Source organism: Eubalaena glacialis, chromosome 9, assembly GCF_028564815.1.
Source record: "Eubalaena glacialis isolate mEubGla1 chromosome 9, mEubGla1.1.hap2.+ XY, whole genome shotgun sequence".
Lineage (NCBI taxonomy): Eukaryota > Metazoa > Chordata > Mammalia > Artiodactyla > Balaenidae > Eubalaena > Eubalaena glacialis.
Genome location: NC_083724.1, coordinates 113,952,366 through 113,970,792, shown reverse-complemented (window position 1 = coordinate 113,970,792; position 18,427 = coordinate 113,952,366). Strand labels below are relative to the sequence as shown.

General features: G+C 50.7%; 1 protein-coding gene across 2 annotated transcripts in view; it reads right to left on the bottom strand.

Annotated features, from left to right (window-relative positions):
* Window positions 1-1,290: 1,290 nt before the first annotated feature.
* The window catches only part of SCARA3 (scavenger receptor class A member 3), a 37,885-nt gene continuing 20,748 nt past the window's right edge, over window positions 1,291-18,427 (bottom strand). For both annotated transcript variants that reach the window (XM_061200726.1, XM_061200725.1), the window contains 3 exons: window positions 17,777-17,875; window positions 15,743-16,786; window positions 1,291-2,999 (listed from right to left, as the gene is read on the bottom strand). In XM_061200726.1, coding sequence (XP_061056709.1) covers window positions 2,548-2,999; window positions 15,743-16,786; window positions 17,777-17,875 — 1,595 coding nt within the window. In that variant the 3' untranslated portion in view covers window positions 1,291-2,547. The remainder of the gene's footprint in view (window positions 3,000-15,742; window positions 16,787-17,776; window positions 17,876-18,427) is intronic.

Genomic DNA, 18,427 nt, shown 5'->3' with positions numbered 1-18,427 from the left:
CCATCCCCATCTTTCCACCTCTCTGCTCGCTTCCTCTACCAAACACCCCATGAGGCTTAATTTCAAGTGCTGACTTGACCAGGCCATGGGACGCTCAGATGTCAGATTAAACATTCTTTCTAGGTGTACCGGTGAAAGTTTTTCCGGAAGAGATGAGAATTCAAATTAGGTGAGCATTAGAATGCGTGCACTGAGTAGAGAAGATGGCCCTTCACTAAAGCAGATGGGCAGCCTTTCAGTCTGTTGAGGGCCTGAATAGGACAAAAAGGTGGAGGAAGGGAGAATTCTCTCTCTGCCTGACTGTGTGAGCTGGGACATCTGTCTTCTGCCCTAGGGCTGGAACCATACCATTGGCTCTCCTGGGCCTCCAGCTTGGGGATGGCAGATCATGGCACTTCTCAGCCTTCCTTTCTCTGGAGAATTCTGACTAAGATGCTCCCCCCAACCCCTGCGCCCCCCCCAAAAGAAAAGTAAAAAAGCAAAACAAGGCACAGGGCTTTCACTAGGCCATGTTTTACTGACGAATGAGGTTACTATGCTACCATAGTCTGAATGTTTGTGTCCACCCCCCCAAATTTCTATGTTGAAATCTAACCCCCAGTGTGATGGGCTCAGGAGGGGGGGCCTTTGGGAGGGGATTATGTCACGAGGGTGGATGACCCTCATCATTTATGTTGTTTCTGCTGTTTAGAAGTCACCCAGTCTGTGGTGTTCTGTTACAGCAGCCTGAACGGACTAAGACATATGCCTTGAAAGCCAGCCGAGGGCACAGCCCCTTCACGCACCCCTGATTCCTGGAACAGGTCCAGCTGATTCACAGAGGACCCAGCTGTCCTTTGTTTCCTGTGGACCCTGGAGGGCCAGGTCCTTTGGGGCAGGTCTGGTCTCCTCCCCCTTTTCTGTTTTATCTCCTTGTCTTAGGGACAAGACGGGGGAGCAGGGGGTATCACTCAGGTGTCCTGTCTTATTTTCCAATCTCGTTCTAGCCCAAGAGCTCTAGGGCCCTGCTGCGAGATTAGTAGGCTCACCTTGCTTCCACGGGGTTCCTGCTCGCTGTGGGTAACCCCTCAGCCACCCTTGGTCCCTGGCCCCTGCAGGACCACTGGGAACTCCCAGCAGAACTCAGTGTTTCCAGAGTGAAGGGCCAGGGGGTCAGACCTGGACTCCACAGTGGGACCGAATATCTAAGGGACCCCTTGTGCACTGGTTCCCCTTCAAAGGCCAGGTGAGGTGCAGCCCCTGAAGGCATCACGGTCCCGGTCAGGCAGAAAGGACCAGAAGACACCTCCCTCCTGGAAACAGCTCTTTACTGAGTCGGTGATACTACGTGGCATGATATCATATGTAGACAGGAGAACTACACGGCAGTGAGGGCAGCGGGAGTGCAAGCCAGTTGCACACCTGTTACAAGAAAGGGGGAAGGCTTCTGGAATGGGGAGGGGCCGGTCTCTGGGTCAGGCTGGGGAGGGGGCAGCTGTAAGCCCCCATCCCAGGGGTGGTCGTTATCTGTTAGAACACAAAGGAGGGGCAGCTTCACCTCGAGTTTGCCCTTCTGGGGATGTCCCAGTCCTCCGTGCTGCTGGCTGTGCAGGAGGATGGAGGTGGGTGAGGGGTGACATCAAAGGGAGCTGTGGCCCCTCCCCCTCATCTGGTCGAGCTGCCCGTGCAGAGAGGCCTCGGGGCCATTCTGGGTCACGGTGGGGTGAGGTCAGGAGGAGAGCAGGCGGGGGAAGGGAGAGCGGCCCAGCGGTCAGCCCTCCCCCAGTTGCCACAAAGCGGTCACCCCCCGGATCGAAATGGGGCCTTCAACTTTGGCAGAACGTTCCAGGGCCTGGAGAGTGTCCCGGTGCAGATGAAACTCCTGCTTGGATTCCTTCTGGGATGCTCCTGAGAGGCGGACGCAAGGATGAAGCGAGGAATTTTCTGGAGATGTGGGAAAAAATACTGAACTCCTGGGGGCACAGTGCTCAGGGCCCAGGTGGCGGTGCTCTGTCCTGTGTGAGTTCCCGGGCCTCTGCTCCCATGGTTACAGGCAAGGTCTTGTGGTTGCCAAATCCACCTCGTCCCTAGAGTTTGAACCATAATCCCCTGCAAAGCTTTTCCTGGGTCTTTTCAACCCCTGGAAGCCTCAGGGAACTGCCAGCCAGCTAGGATGGGTGTGAAGATGCTAGAAAGACTAGCGTTGGTCACCAATTCAGAGCCAGAATTAAGACCGTTCCCCCGAGGTAGCCACCTCCCTGGCAGGCTCAGTCACAGGAGAGGGGGCTTCTCCTGCCCTCTCCTCCCGCCCAGCCAGGGAGAGCCGGTCAGCGCCCCGGCCAGCAGGGAAATGTGCGTGTGCGCGTGCGTGTGCGTGTGTGTGTAAGGGGCTGCTTTCTATGGTACAGTCACTACTGGGAAGCCCGGAGGTGCAGGGGCAGGCCTGGGGGAACGCTCTTCGGGACCAAAGGACCACAGTGTCTGCAGGTGCGGCTTCTCGGGGGTCTCTTTTCACCCGCGCACGCTTCCCCACCTTCTGCGTGGCAGTGGCTGGGACTGGGCCGCTCCTCAATAGCGGCTCTGGCTTCCTGGTGGGCCTGGGGGCCCAGGGAGGCCCGGGCGACCCTGAATTCCTGGTTCGCCCTTTGGCCCCATGGGCCCCCGCTGGCCTGGTGACCCTATCTTCCCAGCGATCCCCGGTTTTCCCTGAGGCCCCTCTGGCCCTGGAGACCCTGGGGGCCCCTCTGGCCCTGGGGGCCCCACGTCCCCTTTGGGGCCTGGCTGTCCTCTTGCGCCTCCAGTTCCAAAGCTGCCCTTCGAGCCTTTGAGGCCTGGGAAACCTTGCAGGCCAACCGGCCCCCTTTCTCCTACAGGCCCGGTGTCCCCTGGCTGCCCTTGAGGACCCTGAGGTCCTGGGGGGCCCAAGCTGCCGGGGTCTCCTTTTGGTCCTCTGCTGCCAACGGGCCCTTTCACGCCCACATCTCCCTTGAGTCCTCTCGGTCCTGGAGGGCCTGGGGCACCTAGGGTCAGAGAGAAGAGGGGAGAGGTCAGTCCAGGAGGGCAGGTGTCCCGAGGCTGTCCCGTGAAGTGGACGCCTGGCAGTGGGCACTGTGACACCCGAGGGTCCGAAGCCACAGGGCCCAGGTCTGCCGACTGACTTGACCCTCTAAGTCGGCTTGGCCACCGGTGAAGTGGGGCTGAGAATCTCACCTGCAGGCTGTGAGCCCATCCCGAGCTGACATGCGTTGGCATTTGGCATGAGGCCTGTGCCTGGAGGGCACTCATTGTTTTGACTTCAGGGCTTGGCCGTAGTTCCACACGTGCACTCAGGTTGGGGGCTGAGAGAGCTGGACAGCTCTGGGCAAAGGCCACAACCATCCAGGATCGTCTGTCCTACTCTGGAGACTGGCCTGGATGCCTACACTCATTATGGACTTTGACTGGGGTCCTGACCTCCTTCCCCAAACCCATCCCAACCCCAGGATTTGCCCGTGACTTTTAGGCACCTGGGACCAGGAATGGAGTCAGGTGACATGGAGGAGAAAGCCAAGAAAGTGAAGCTTGAGAAGTGGATCCCTCCCAGTGTGAGTGAGTGAGTGGGAACAGCAACAACCCAGAGAAAGGGCAGCTCCTCCAGGAAGTCCACTCTGACTACTCCAGCATCTTCTCTGAGCTCTTGGAGCTACTACTTTCTGAATCTTTTAGTTAACACATAGAAAGAGAAGTCACAATATAGTGAAAGCAAATCCTTGGTACCTCTCTGGTGGACCCCGCTAGACTGTAGGGCCCCAGGAAGATGGGGGGGGCATGGCTCCCATCCCCTGCCCTGGGCTCGGAGCCCCGGCACACGGCAGGGAAAGCTCAGTATACACTTGAAGAGCGTGATTCACCAAACAGCTGTGGACCCCCTGCTCCTGCTCAGCTCTGGCCTAGGGCCTGGGAGAGACGCCAGGAATGAAGACACTCTTCTTTTCCTTAAGGAGCCCAGTCTAGTGCTCAAGCCAGGGGTCAGATGACCTTAATGCCCTTCCCGCCTGCCACGTAGGTCAGAGTCACCACCTCTCAGAGCTGTACCAGCCCTGAGGACACAGAGCGGAGTGTGGCCGTGACTCTGGCCAAGGCACGTCGGATGCCCCGGGGTCGGAAGAAAAGAACCCTCTGGCCTAATGAGAACAGGAATTGTGGAGAACAGCTTTAGCCCCCACGGGGTCAAGGCACCGCAAAAGCCTGGCTTTCTTCAGTGGTCTCGGCACCGGCTCACGGGCTGCCCCCCAGGCCTGGCCTGGGAGGTGATTCTCACACCCGTACTCGGCTCTCCCTGAGAACTCTGCTGTTACACCATCCCCCTTTGTAACAGAATCCTGGAGTTTTTGAGCTCGGTGGGAGCTGGTCCAACTCCTCCCTGTCAGAGAGGAGGCATCTAAAGCTCAGAGAGGTGACGTGATAGCCCCAGGGGTCCCTGAGCGGAAACCAGAAGCCGGGTGGGCCTCTCAGAGAGACGGGATCTTCCACGTGGGAGCTGGGAGCCCTCCCAGTGGCCGTGACCCAGTTCTGCGGCCTCGGGGCCCCCTCCCCACTAATACAGACACCACTGCTGTCCATCCTGGCCGGGGCTACCTGCTGCCCGCCCCCAGCCTCCCCCTACACTCCCCCACCTCGGTGCCCCCTCTCATCTCCCTCCCGGAGTGTTTCTAAGTGGAGGGGAGAGTCAGTGAACCCCATCCTCCAATGACGATCTAAACTGGGGCCCAGACAGACTCAGCCCCAGCAGGGCCAATAAAAACCTTCCAGCCGTTCCCTGCCACCTCCTGCCCATGCCTGCCTCCCACACACAGCGGGGCTGTGGCCTGCGTGGGCTCGGCTCACATGGCCTGCCGGCGGCACTGGCTGGGATGCCGTCATGGGCTGGCTGGGGTCTGGGAGCCACAACAGGAGGCCCTTCACCCAGCCTGTAACAAGATCTGGGCATCGGAAGGGCTAAAGGGCAAAGTGGGGGGCAGGGAGCTAAATGCTTCTCTGAGCAGCGGGGGCACATTTGAGACAAAGGAGGAAACGTGAGCAGCGGTGGCCGAGGTGGGGAGATGGGGGAGAGGAACAGAGCACTGTGGAGTCCCAAGAAGGCCCATAATTCCTCAGGAAGCCCTGAGCTGTAATTAGGCCATCCCGGCCCATCAGCGCAGAGCCACAACTGACTGCATGTCTGGGACAAGTAGGTGGGCTGCTCCTGGTCTGCACTGGGAGTGGGGAGAGGGTGGGGGGATGAGCAGAATCACCAAGTCCTCGGGTACCAACGCTGCCCACCCATGGGTGGGGGAGTGCACGGGCGGGGAGGGCTGGGTGCAGGCCATCTCATAATCCAAAGCAACATGCCAGCTTACAAAGGGAGAGGAGCCAGAAACAGAAGGGGAGGCTCTCGGGAGACTGGCCTGGTGCCATGGAAGGCACACTAGCCTGCACTTCAGAGGACCTGAGTCTGAGTCCCAGCTCCCATATTAACAAATTGGGTGGCTGGGTAAGTCATTTGGCCCTCTTTGGACTGCAGGCTCCTCTTTGTTCAAGGAGAATATCAGCCTGGGTCAGGGACTCTCAATCCTGGCTGTTGTTACCTGAGGAGCATTGAAAAAATGCCAGTGGATTTCCATGTCTGCCTATGATGGATTAATCTGTACAGACTGAACCTCCCACTGAGAACAACCAGAATCATTTGACAGAATGCCAAGACATCCTTCTGAAAGATCTGGAGAGCGATCAAGGGCCAGAATCCCAGGGAGAAGGGAGACTCATTGAAGAAAGCCAGACCTTCTTTGCCTCTTTTTCCTCTCAAGGCATTTGTTGACTAGTAATTGGTTTGGGCAGAGAGGCTGAGAAGCTGAGTAGGGTTTTCAGCAGCTTCACTGGGGCTGGGGCTCAGGGCTGCCAAGGTCCAGGGCTGAGATTCAGGAGAAAAGGAAGAAAGGAAACTGTGTGGGCATTTGCGGTAAGGACCAGGGGGTGGAGAAGCTGAGCAGAGAATTAGGCTTCATTCCTTCAGTCCTGTGGGGCTGGGGAAACAATAACCGGAGTTCAAGGCCAATAGGTAGTAGTGCCCTATAAACACTCCTCAAGGACTATGCCCTGGAAGTAAGAATGTATCAGAAATAGGCCGGGTGTCATGGTAAGCTCTCTCGCAGGCACCAACAGAAGCTGGTATAATTCTCCTTTTCATTAATCCCCCTTGCTTCTCAATAACAAGCGAACCTACTAATCCTCCAAGCAGGCATGTTCCTCCCCGCCTCCCCTCCAGGTAGCTCCTCCGCCCTAAACCACAGAATAATTCAAAGTTCTCCTCACAACATGTAAAATCCTGGACACTGTCTGTGGCAGGAGGAAGGAGGTTAGTGCTTAGGGAACGAATTGGTAAGTGTAATCCCTCGTCCTCAGCTTCTGCCCTGTGGTCATGCTTTCATTGATGCACTCAACGAGCAAATGTTTCCTGAGAACTTTCCAAAGGTCAGGCACTGTGCTGGGCACTGATGAGCAAGACAAGGAGCCCACCATCAAGTGAATTAGGTTCAGAATCATCCCTTCATTAGGACACCCTTTTATATTTTACCAAAACTGTTCACACCCATTGTTAACATTGTTACTCACAACTGCCCATGGGATATAGGCAGGGCAGATATTATATTCCTACTTGCAGATGAAGAAGCTGAATTGAAAGTAGCCAAGAGGGCTTCTCTGGTGGCGCAGTGGTTAAGAATCCACCTGCCAATGCAGGGGACACGGGTTCGAGCCCTGGTCCAGGAAGATCCCACATGCCGCGGAGCAACTAAGCCCGTGCACCACGACTACTGAGCCTGCACTCTAGAGACCGTGAGCCACAACTACTGAAGCCCACGCACTTAGAGCCCGTGCTCCACAACAAGAGAAGCCACCGCAATGAGAAGCCAGCACACCGCAACAAAGAGTAGCCCCTACTGGCCGCAACTAGAGAAAGCCCGTGCGCAGCAACGAAGACCCAAAGCAGCCAAAAATAAATAAATAAAATAAATAAATTAAAAAAAAAAAAAAGAAAGTAGCCAAGAGCCTTGTCCAAGGCCACTCAGCAAATAAGCAATGATGCTTTCTTGGCTCCAATTCCCAAGCGATAGTCTTAGGGTAGGCACTGTCTAGCACACACACAGAAATCCTCCTATAGAATAGGAAGAAACATTCTATGAGAGGCACAAACACTACAGAAGTACCACAGGCTTTCTGTTTGGCAAATGGAGACTCAGAATTAATCACAGAGCTGGAAGAAGTCTCAGAGAACAGCTGGTCTTATCCATTGATTTACATATGAAACAAAACAAAACAAAACAAAAACCCCCCCAAAAAACAGAGGCCCTGAAAGATTAAGTGATTCTGCCAAAAGACCCACAGCAAATTAGAATCCAGGCTCCTTCCCCGGACAGTTTAAGAGCCCCAGAGCTTCAGTCAGCACTTGGCACCTTCCACACTGGCTGTGGCCATTGCTGTCCCTCTTCCTTTATTCTGGAGAGCAGCTCAGCTTCAGCCAGAGGGAGACCTCATTGCCAGCCCCAGCGTGAGAGCATATCAGCACCTGTCTATGAATGAATGAATGAATGAATGAATGACATGTTCCTGTAGGAAGGGATGTTCCTTTTGTCCCTGAAATTTTCTTTCAGATGTGAGAGACTTTATATGTGGTGATTTAACAACCAAGAGAAATGTTGCCCAAAGACACAATTTAAACAAATATGCAGAGGTTGAACTGAGAGTCAAATGTAGCTCAAAGAGATGTCCCACCTTGCTCTCCAGTTAGGGTGAGGTTCTTTGATGAGAACTCTGCCATCATTAGGACAGGAGCAAATACAAAGTCCCATGACTATTGTTGGGTTATACTTAGAGTGAGGTTCTCAAATTGTTCCCTTACTAACACTCTTGGTACCATTTCCTTCTTTTCCAGTCTGTCCCACACATGACACCTAAGCAGGGCCTGAGTGGAAATGCCTTTCTGGTATCTGCAAGCTCATGCTCTCAGTGTCTCCTCTTCTGGCTGGGCACCAGACGTGTGCGTCTCAGAGCCATGGCAAGGGGTCAGGATCTTAATCATAGGGCGACCTTGAGCTATCCCTTAACCTTTCCCAGTCTCAGGTCACCTTTCTGTAAAGTAAAGACACCAACACCTGCAACACGTCTTGTCCACAAAGGTTGTCAGGCTAGGGGAGGGACAGATTGGGAGTTTGGGACTGACATGTACACACTGCAATATTTAAAATAGATAACCAACAAGGACCTACTGTATAGTACAGGGAACTCTGCTCGTCATTCTATAATAACCTAAATGGGAAAAGAATTTGAAAAAGAATAGATACATGTATATGTATAACTGAATAACTTTGCTGTACACCTGAAACGTACACAACATTGTTAATCAACTATACTCCGATATAAAATAAAAATTAAAAAAAAAATGTTGTGAGGCTAAAATGAAACAAAGTGCATGAATGGGCTTCGTCATGATTGAATGCAACCTAAGAACAACAAGATTACCAGAGGATGAACCACGAGAACTATCTGCTAATGCCTTCTCTGGAACATTGCATCCTAGAAGTCACACAGATACATATTTTAGATGAAATACTGTGGGACTGTTTCAGTTACTAAGGAAATACTCAGTACCTGGCTTTGTTGCCAGAATATGACAACAGGCAAACAAGATCTTACCTCACCTCCATCCCCTGCAACACCGCCAATCTAGAGTAAAGAAAATATTAGCAGAAATGCTCACTGATATAAAATGAAGGTAACACAGGTTTGAAACCAAATGGTTAAAGAGAACCAGAGAATCAGAGAGGTTGGCTCCATGTCTGAGCTCTGTGAAGACAACAGCGCTGTCTGGGATCATGGGGCCCTCCCTCCTGTCTCCTGGAGCTCCCTGAATGATCAGGCCCAGACTTCTGGCCCCCCCCAAATGTGACTATACATTCTAGAACCTCCAGATCTCAGTGGCTACTTATTCTATTCTCTAGAGCCAAGAGCTGCTATATTTTCAGGTTGAACATTCTTCCCACAAAGACACGCACTTCCTGGGGAAGGGTCCAGGAAATTGAGTATAGCCATACAAATTCCTGTATGGAATCCCAATTAGGAGTCTTCTGGGCCATTTTCCAGGAGAAAAACTGTTGGAAATATTGCTGTGAAGGACTAAAACGGAAAGGTAATGGTGTTTGTTATGGGCTGAATTGTGTTCCCTCAAAATTCACATGCTGAAATCCTAACCCACTCTGAATATGACCTCACGTGGAGACAGGGTCTTGACAGAGATAATCAGGTTGAAATGTTGTCATTAGGGTGGCCCCTAATCCAATATGACTGGTGTCCTTCTAAAAAGGGGAAACTGGGACACAGAGACAGACACACACAGGGAAGATGTTATAAGGAGACACAGGGAGAAGATGGCCGTCTACAAGCCAATGCCTGGAATAGATCCTGCCCTCATAACCGTCAGAAGGAACCAACACTGCCAACACCTTGACTTTCAACTTCCAGCCTCCAGAGCTGTGAGATAAGAGATTTCAGTTCTAAGCATCCCCAGTCTGTGGTGCTTTGTTACAGCAGCCCGGGCTGACTAATATAGGGTTTATTTCAGAATGAAGTACTCATAAGCAGAAGCCATAGAGCATTTCAAGTCAATTGAAAGAGTGGGCCAGGTAACTAACCTTTGATGTGGGATCTAAGGGGAAACTGAGGGCAGAGCTGTCCCACGGGGAGCAAGAGGTCAGTCCCTTCTGGGGAAATGGATGGACGGTAGACAGGAATAGAGCACAGAAACTCCACCAGGAAGCCCGTGCTGTCAGCAAGGAGCATCTCTCGTTTGCTCAGGTGCTTTTAGAGGAATGCGGGTCTTAGGTGACTTTGGAGGAGAAGGCCACTCAAGGCAGCTCGCACAACATTGGATCTGAACCACCTTGCATCTGAATCCCATTTCCCTTCCTTGCGAGCTGCGTGAGCTTGACTAGACCTCATCCGGCAGCCGGTTCTTCGGTTTCAGGGACCATGGGAATTAAAGGCGATGACGCATGTGCCCAGGGTCTTTGCATGTTTGCTCCTCCACCTGGAGCTCCTCTGCTTATCCTTGCCAACCCTGCTCTACCTGACTTTCTCCCCTGTTCTCAGGCCTCATTTCTGATGTCACCTCTGGTGGTCGATTTCATGTGTCAATCGGACTGGGCCGGGGGAGCCCTGATATTTGGTGTGGACAAAGAATGTCGCCTGCCATATCAGTAAACAAAGGATGTTGCGGCCATCAAGCCATCAGTCACTTGCAGCCACCCTTGACAGTGCACCCTGAGAGGATTCAGGATGGAAAAAAACAGGATACTGGCCCAAGATGGTGAAGGTGACTATCAAAGGAATAATTTCATTAAGCCCAGACTCTTGCATCTTCCCATACATAGAAGAGTGCTGAATTCATTAACTTGAGATGTCCGGTTTTTCTTTAATTAGGAGTAATCTTTTGATGTTCAACTACCTGGATGTTTTGGCAAAAACTCCTATATATGCTGGCCCTTCCCTTAACTCTTCGGAACAGTCCCTTAGAGCTATCTGAGAGGCTGTCTCCTGGGCTTAAGTCCTCGGTATAGTCGCTGAATAAAACATCATTCTCAACGTTCAGACTGCATTTTTTTCAGCCGACATGGGTGCAACATCATTCTGGGTGTATCTGTGAGGGGGTTTTGGACAAGATTAGCATTTGAGTTGGTGGACCAATTAAAGCAAATTGCTTTCCCCAATGTGCGTGGGCCTCATCCAATCAGTTGAAGGCCTGAATAGAACAAAAAGGCTGAGTAAGAGGGAGCTCCTCCCGCCTGACTGCTTCAAACTGGGACATCAGCTTCCTCTTGCCTTTGGATTCGAACTGAAACATCAGCTCTTCCTGGGTCTTGAGACTGCTGGCCTTCAGACTGCAACTACACCACCAGCTCTCTGGGTCTCAGACCTTTGGACTCAGGCAGGAATTAAAGCATCCTCTCTCCTGGGTCTTCTGCTTGCTGACTCACCCTGCAGATCCTGGGACTTGCTGGCTTTTACACCTATGTGAGCCAATACCTTCAATTCTTTATAATACAACAATCTCTCTCTCCAGAGAGCCTACTGGACACAGCATAAATATACATCTTGTTGGCTGGTTCTGTTTCTCTGGAGAACGCTAATACAGATTTTGGTACCAAGAATGATTCCAGGTGAACAGAATTTTAAAGATGAGTTTTCTGACTTGGTCTGGGGTTTCTGGAACTGGCTCTCTAATGTGATTAGATTTAAAGATGCTCAGGACTCTCTATCCAGTAGTAAAAGCAGCCGGAGAATCCCTGGCAATAGAGATACCCAAAATAATGGAGACGCCTAAGCAAGGATCTAGGCAACCATGTATATTATACCTTTGAACATTTTGGTCAAAATAACAAGTATGATGAGATTGGCTGGTTGTTTCTAATGTTACTGGACAAAGTGGGGAAAGAAAAGGATGAGCTCAGGGATTTGAATTCCTAGCTCAAGGGCCCCATAAATGACCTGAAAGCTTCTATGTCTGCCCTGAAGGAGACCCTTACCCCCTGTAGCCACAGGGCTGAGAGTGCTGAAAATCAGACCCGCCATCTCCCCCTGTGACTGGCTGAATTACAATGCGAGTTGAACTCCCAGCCTCCCAGGGTGTCTCCTGCTAAAGCGAGGACACGGACTGGGAAGGAATGGGATCCTGTAAGTTGGAATGGGGGGTGTGTGGGAAGACCCTGATGGAGCTGTGGATCTTGAACCCTAAATTCTGATGCATCTCCACCCCGTCCCAGGGTATTAACCCTGATTTACCTGAGGAAAGGGTAATGACCGCCCCTGAGGCAGCTGACAAGCGAGACACTGCTGGTTCTCCTCAGTGTCAACCCCACCACCCCTCTTGGCTTCTAGACCTATGAGCAGACTCAAGTCCCAGCAGCCCCTAAAGGTGAGGTACAAAGTGTGACCCGTGGGGAGGTGTACTACCCTCTGAGTGTTCTAACTCCTGCAGATAGAAACCCGGGCCACACGTGTGGGGATGGGTATTAAGGCTGTGGGATAAATCGTGGAAGGAACGTAAAGTTGGATCAGGCGGCATTTATTGCCACGGGCTCACTAAGCAGGGATTCTGCGTCTAACTTTGCATCTTGGGGAGGAAGAAAGGGCTCTAACAGTTTGCTTCGTTGCTTGGCTGAAATATGGCCAAAAGGAGACCCACAGTGAGTGAATTAGAATTGCCAGACCTGCTTTGGTTTAATATAGAGAAAGGGATTCCATGACTTAGGAAGACTGGAATGTTAGAGTGAGTTTGTCATATGAAACCTACTCACTCACCCACCCTGGGAAGGTCCAGAAGACATGCCTTTCACCACGACTGTGAGAGATAAATTTGAGAGGGAAGCCCTGGCATCCCTGGCTCTTCTCTGTGGGCCAGACTTCACAGAGGGAACTGCAGTCACGGAATTGGGAAACGTAACCACAATGAGAGTGATTGGATCCGTGGTGGCAGGGACCAGAGAGGCGGCACTAAAGCCCCAAAGGCAAGGAGGGAATGGTCCCTGTGATGGACAGCAGGGTCAATGCCGCAATCAGAATGGCCTGAGTCCTGCAGACTGATGGCGTTGGTTAGCTCATCATGGGGTTCCTAGAAGTGAAATAGACAGGAAGCCTACTAATTCTTACTTGTTCTGTGTAGCAGAAAAGTTCTAGGTCAAGTGAACAAGAGTCTAACTTGAATCATAAAAACAGAGTGTCATAACCCCCAACCAGTTCTCAGACTTGAGCCACTTTACAGACTCAGAACCCCTTGAATGAAGAGGCCAGGTCCCCTCGAGGAAGGACCTTCGTACACTACCAACAATATTTACTGCTAATCATTTTTCCAGCCTTCCCCAAAGGGCCCTATGGTCTTTTGCCAGGGTAACTGTACATTGGGCAAGAGGAAATAATCAGAACTTTCAGGCACCACTGGACACAAGCTCTGATCTGACACCGATTCCAGGAGACCCAACCATCACTGTGACGCACCAGTCAGAGTAGGGACTTACGGCGGTCAGGTGATCAATGGAGCTTTAGCTGAGGTCCATGTCATGGCGTCCTATGTGAATGCTCACCAAAGGTGATATCAGCAGAGGAGGATTTTAATAATCAAGTGAAGAGGAGGACTTGTGCTATGGATTCCAGTCAGGCTTCTTCTCCAGCCACCCCTGTCATCAACCAATGGGCTCATGAACAAAATGGCAAGGATGGAGCTTATGCATGGGTTCAGCAACACGGATGGACTTCCAGTCACCAAGGCTGACCTGGCTACAGCCACTGCTGAGCACCCAATCTGCCAACAGCAGGGACCAGCAATGAATCCCCAATATGGCACCATTCCCCAGGGTGATCAGACAGCTACCTGGTGGCAGATTGATTACATTGGACCACTTCCATCATGCAGTGTTTTGTTCTTACTGGTTTAGACACTTATTCTGGATATAGAAGTGCCTTCCCTGCATGTAATGCTTCACCAAAAATACCAGCCATGTACTTGCAGAATGCATTATACATGGTATTCCACACAGCATTGTTTCTGATCAAGGAACTCATTTCACAGCAAATGAAGTGCAGCAATGGGCCCATGATCATAAGATTCACTGGCGTTACCATGTCCCCCACCGTCTTGAAGCAGCTGGCTGAATAGAAGGGTGAAATGGCCTTTTGAAGACTCAGTTACAGTGCCCATTCTGTGGTAATACCTTGCAGGGCTGTATATGCTCTGAATCAGCAACAAAAACATGGTGCTGTTTCTCTTACAGCCAGGACTCATGGGTCCAAGGGTCAAGAAGGGGAAATGGGAAGCCACCACTCACTATTAACCCTAGTGCCCCACTAGCAAATTTTCTGCTTCTTGTTCCCAGAAACTTATGCTCTGCTGGCTTAGTGATCTTAGTTCCAAAGGGAAATATTTCTGCCAGGAGATACGATTCCATTGAACTGGAAGTTAAGACTGTTGCCTGCTCACTTTGGGCTCCTCATGCCTCTGAAATAACAGGCAAAGAAGTTACTGTGCTGACTGGGATGATTGACCCTGACTGCCAAGGAGAAATCAGACTACTTCTCCACAATGGAGGTAAGGAAGAGCATGTCTGGAATCTAGGAGGTCACTTAGGGCGTCTCTCAGTATTACCATGTCCTGGGATTAAGGTCAATGGAGAATTACAACAACCCAATCAAGGCAGGACTACTAATGGCCCTTCAGGAATGAAGGTTTGGGTCACCCTACCAGGTAAAGAAGCACAACCAGCTGAGGTGCTTGCTGAAGGCAAAGGGAATACGGAATGGGTAGTGGAAGAAGGCACTAGCTGTGACTGACCAATTTCATGAGCGAGGACTGTAATTGTCAAGAGTATTTCCTCATTGTGTTATGATTATATGTTGACATATATGTATATATATCTTTGTTTTATTCCCTCTCTTATCCCCTTACCATGTAACAAAAAATACAAAATGTATTGACTTTATATCACAGTATTTAAATATTGTTAACTTTATATCATAATATTTAAGTTATGGGATATTAAGAAGAGTAAACATCACTCAAGGACTTTACCTCCTCTTCTGGGGAAGGGGTTAGTGCATTTTGGGTTATTCTCAGGATCATTATATCATGTATATTAGGCAGAATTATGACCTTGTTACTTTCTTCATTTGGAGATTAAGTATGATTTAAGCAGATGTGCATGCGTGTCAGGTTGATGAGGGACGCACTTGTGACAGTTCATTTTTATGTGTCAACTTGACTGGGCCACGGGGTACCCAGATATTTGGCCAAACATTATTCTGGGTGTGTCTCCATTGTGTTTATGGATGAAATCAACATTTAAATCAGTACTGAGTAGGAACTCTGCTCAACATTATGTAACAACCTAAATGGGGAAAGAATTTGAAAAAGAATAGATACATGTATATGTATAACTGAATCACTTTGCTGTACACCTGAAGCTAACACAAAATTGTTAATCAACTCTACTCCAATATAAAATAAAAAGTTTAAAAAAAATCAGTACTGAGTAAAGCAGATTGCCCTCCTCAATATGGGTGGGCCTCACTTAACCAGTTGAAGGCTGAATAGAACCAAAGGCTGACCCTCCCCTGAGTAACAGAGCATCCTCCAGCCTGACAGCCTTCAACTGGCACACTGCCTCTTCCTGGTTCTACAGCAGCTTCCAGCCTTCTGAGTTGAACTAGGACATCAGCTGTGCAGATTTTGGACTTGCCAGCCTCCAAAATCACATGAGCCAATTCCTTATAATCTCTCTCTCTCTCCTATATCTCTGAAGAACTCTGCCTAAGACAGGGGTGAGATGGGAGGAGAAGAGGGCATCAGAGTGACAGGCATCTGAAGGGCAGATGCTTGAGAGCACCAGTAAGGGGGTGGGAAGGGAGAAAACAAAAGGAGACAGCGTTTCTGAAAGATGAGCTCTACCTATATCTCTCTGTGGGCCCAATTAAACAGATCCACACATAAAAATCCAAATTTGTATGTCGGGCAAAGTGAGGAGCCATACACTTTTCCAAAAGAGGTTGGCAAGGACGTAAAAGCTGCCAGTCACCCCAGGAATTTGCTGCAGGATTGTATCAGCCCACCGAGATTTTTGCCCCAAACCAGGTCCTTCTGTGCTTCCCAAGGTCACCGAGGCCCTCTGGGAGCTCCCCGGCAGCCCGGCCCAGATCTGGCTCTCACCTCGTAGGATGGTGACGTTGCGCAGGATCTCCCCGTGCTGCGTGTCCACGGCCTTCATCTCCTCCATGATCATGGACAGGTTGCGGACGCTGAAGTCCAGGCGGGCGCTGAGCAGGCCGAAGCGCTCCCGGAGCAGGTCGGTGGTGGCCAGCATAAGGGAGACGGTCTTGTTCAGGTAGTAGAGCTCCTCGGCCTGGGTGTGAAAGCCCAGCGTGCAGGAGAGCCGCACGTCATCCAGGTACTTGAGCATGCTGTACACATGGCTGTCAGTGGCGTTGATGTTGGTGAAGATGGTGCCGATCTCGATCTCATGGGAAGCCATGCGTCCTTCCAGCGTCTCGAACCTCTCCACCGTGCGGTTCTGGGCGTAGTGGGTGTGGTACTGCAGGTCGTGCATGTTCTCCTCATGGTCATCCAGGAAGGACGAGATGTTATCCAGCTGCAGCTGCAAGCCCATGACCTGCAGCACCAGGTCGTGCATACTCTCAGAATTCTGGCTGATGCGCTGGGAGGAGGCCCCCAGGGTGGCCTGGAGGCTCTTGACCGCTTCTCCCGTCTTGGCCGAGGTGGTGCGCAGGCTGCTGAAGAGCCGCGAGTAGTTCTGCCAGTCGGTGATCATCTTCTGGAGGGTTAGGGTCTCCTCATCTGTCTTCCGCCGGATCCCGTGGATCCACTCAGAAGTCTGCCCCACGGTGAAGTTGATCTGGTGCATCGCAGCCTTGACGTTGTAGCACTCCTGGGTGAGGTCCTTCAGAGAGAGGTCCAGGCCGGCTGTGGTGGCCTGCCAGCCTCTCACCTGGGCCAGGAAGAGCCCCAGAGACTGGTTGATCTGGTGGATGGAGAAGGAGCAATTGCCCATCTCCTGGGAGATCTGACCGCTGGTGGTGGAGAGCAGTTCGTGGGTCTGGGAGGTCTGGTCCAGCTGGACCTCCTGAGCCAGAAGCATCTTCTGAATTCCCTCCAGCTCCGCCTGCAGCTTTCTGATCTCTTGCCCCAGCTGCCCAGCCTCATGGCAGAAAGAGCAGTTGTTCGGGGCTTTCAGCTCTTCAGGAGAAAGGGACAACATTTTGAGTTGCTGAAGGATCACGGGACAAAGGTTGCTTCTTTAATATTTCAGAGCATAATGAATTGGCAAGTGGCTTTCCTAACCCTCTTCCTTTCCTAAGACCTGCTATGAAATCCTTTTTGGAAAAGTCTTGCCACCTCTATGCAATCTTATTTCTACCAAATGACTTTACTCTGACCTGAAATGTAGGCTTCAGGATATTTTCTCCATCTCACCACCAAATTCTTGAGAGTATGTATCTTCATAACTTCTCTGAGGTTGCCAAGAACCTCCCATTTACATTTTATTTTTAAAATGTCTCCCTACATTTTAATATTTGTGCTTATTTGAGCCTGTCACAAGCTCGTGGAGAAGAGGGTACAGGGATAGTTTCCCCCCGTGACTGATGAGAAATGAGTCTCAGAAAAGTGACTTGCCAAATGTCACTCAGCTAATTAGTGGCAGAATAGGACTTTCTCTTCCCACCAAGCAGACCCCCTCTAAACCCTTCTCTTATGGCTCCTTCTGTCTCATTCTCAGAACGAGAACGTCCCTTGTGAAAGCAAGAGATAAAGAGATAGTAAGTTGTGCAAACTTTAAGGCAGTGATGAGGAAAGGGCCGACTTGTCAAGAGCATAGGGAAGATCTTAAAAATAATTTCAGATACGTGAAGATATTTGGCGAGTGGACTGTCTTCGGCTTGCTTCTCTACCTGGAGGCTCTGGCTAGATCCATGCCACTCACAGAACCCCCAGCCCCATTCCTGGGTGCATCCCAGGGTAGCAGCCCTCGTTGGCTGGATGCTCTCCAGCTGGACAGGGAGGCCGGGAGCCATGGCTGTCTTTCCCTCGTGCCTTGAAGCTTGGTGAAGGCTGCCTTGCTCCAGGGCACCATGGCATGGGGGGAAGCCTGCCCCACCCCCACCCCCCCATCAAGTAATATCGGCCTTCTGTCACGGTCATTAGCACATCTGGACACTGGACACTCACCCAGCCCTTGGAGATTTTCCTGCATAGACACAAGCTTCTTGTCATAAAGGGCCTGGGCCAGGGAGATGTCTTCTGAGAGAGAGTCCACTTTCCTGAAAACTGCAGGGGAAACAGAGATGAGAAAAGGGTCTTAGAGAAACAGCAGTTTTTTGTTGAGAAGACATTTTTATCAGCCCCTCTGCGGCCAAAACCGTTCACTCTTCTGTGGGGCTTCCCAATGGCCAGAGTCTGTCACACATCTCTTAAAAATATATACTTGTGTATCTGTATATCTATAGACATAGACAGATATAATCTTTTTATATATCTCCCTTAAGTGTATATATGTGTTTATACATATGTGGGTATATATGTATATATTAGAATATATAATAGTACCTAAATTATACATATACATATCTAATTTCCACCCCCCTCAGATTTTAGAACTAGGACCTGACCACAGGGTAGAATGGGGACAAATAAGAAAGAAATATAAAAATAAAAATGATTCTTAATCCTATCCATCTCCGTGCCTCCTTTGCCTCACCTGAGTCCCAGCTTTGTCTCTAATATCTAGTACATTGGAGCAAACAAACCTACAGGCTTCCCTTAGTAAAAAAGCTTTTTTTTTAACTCTGAAGCTAAGAATGGAATGAGATTGCAGTAAGA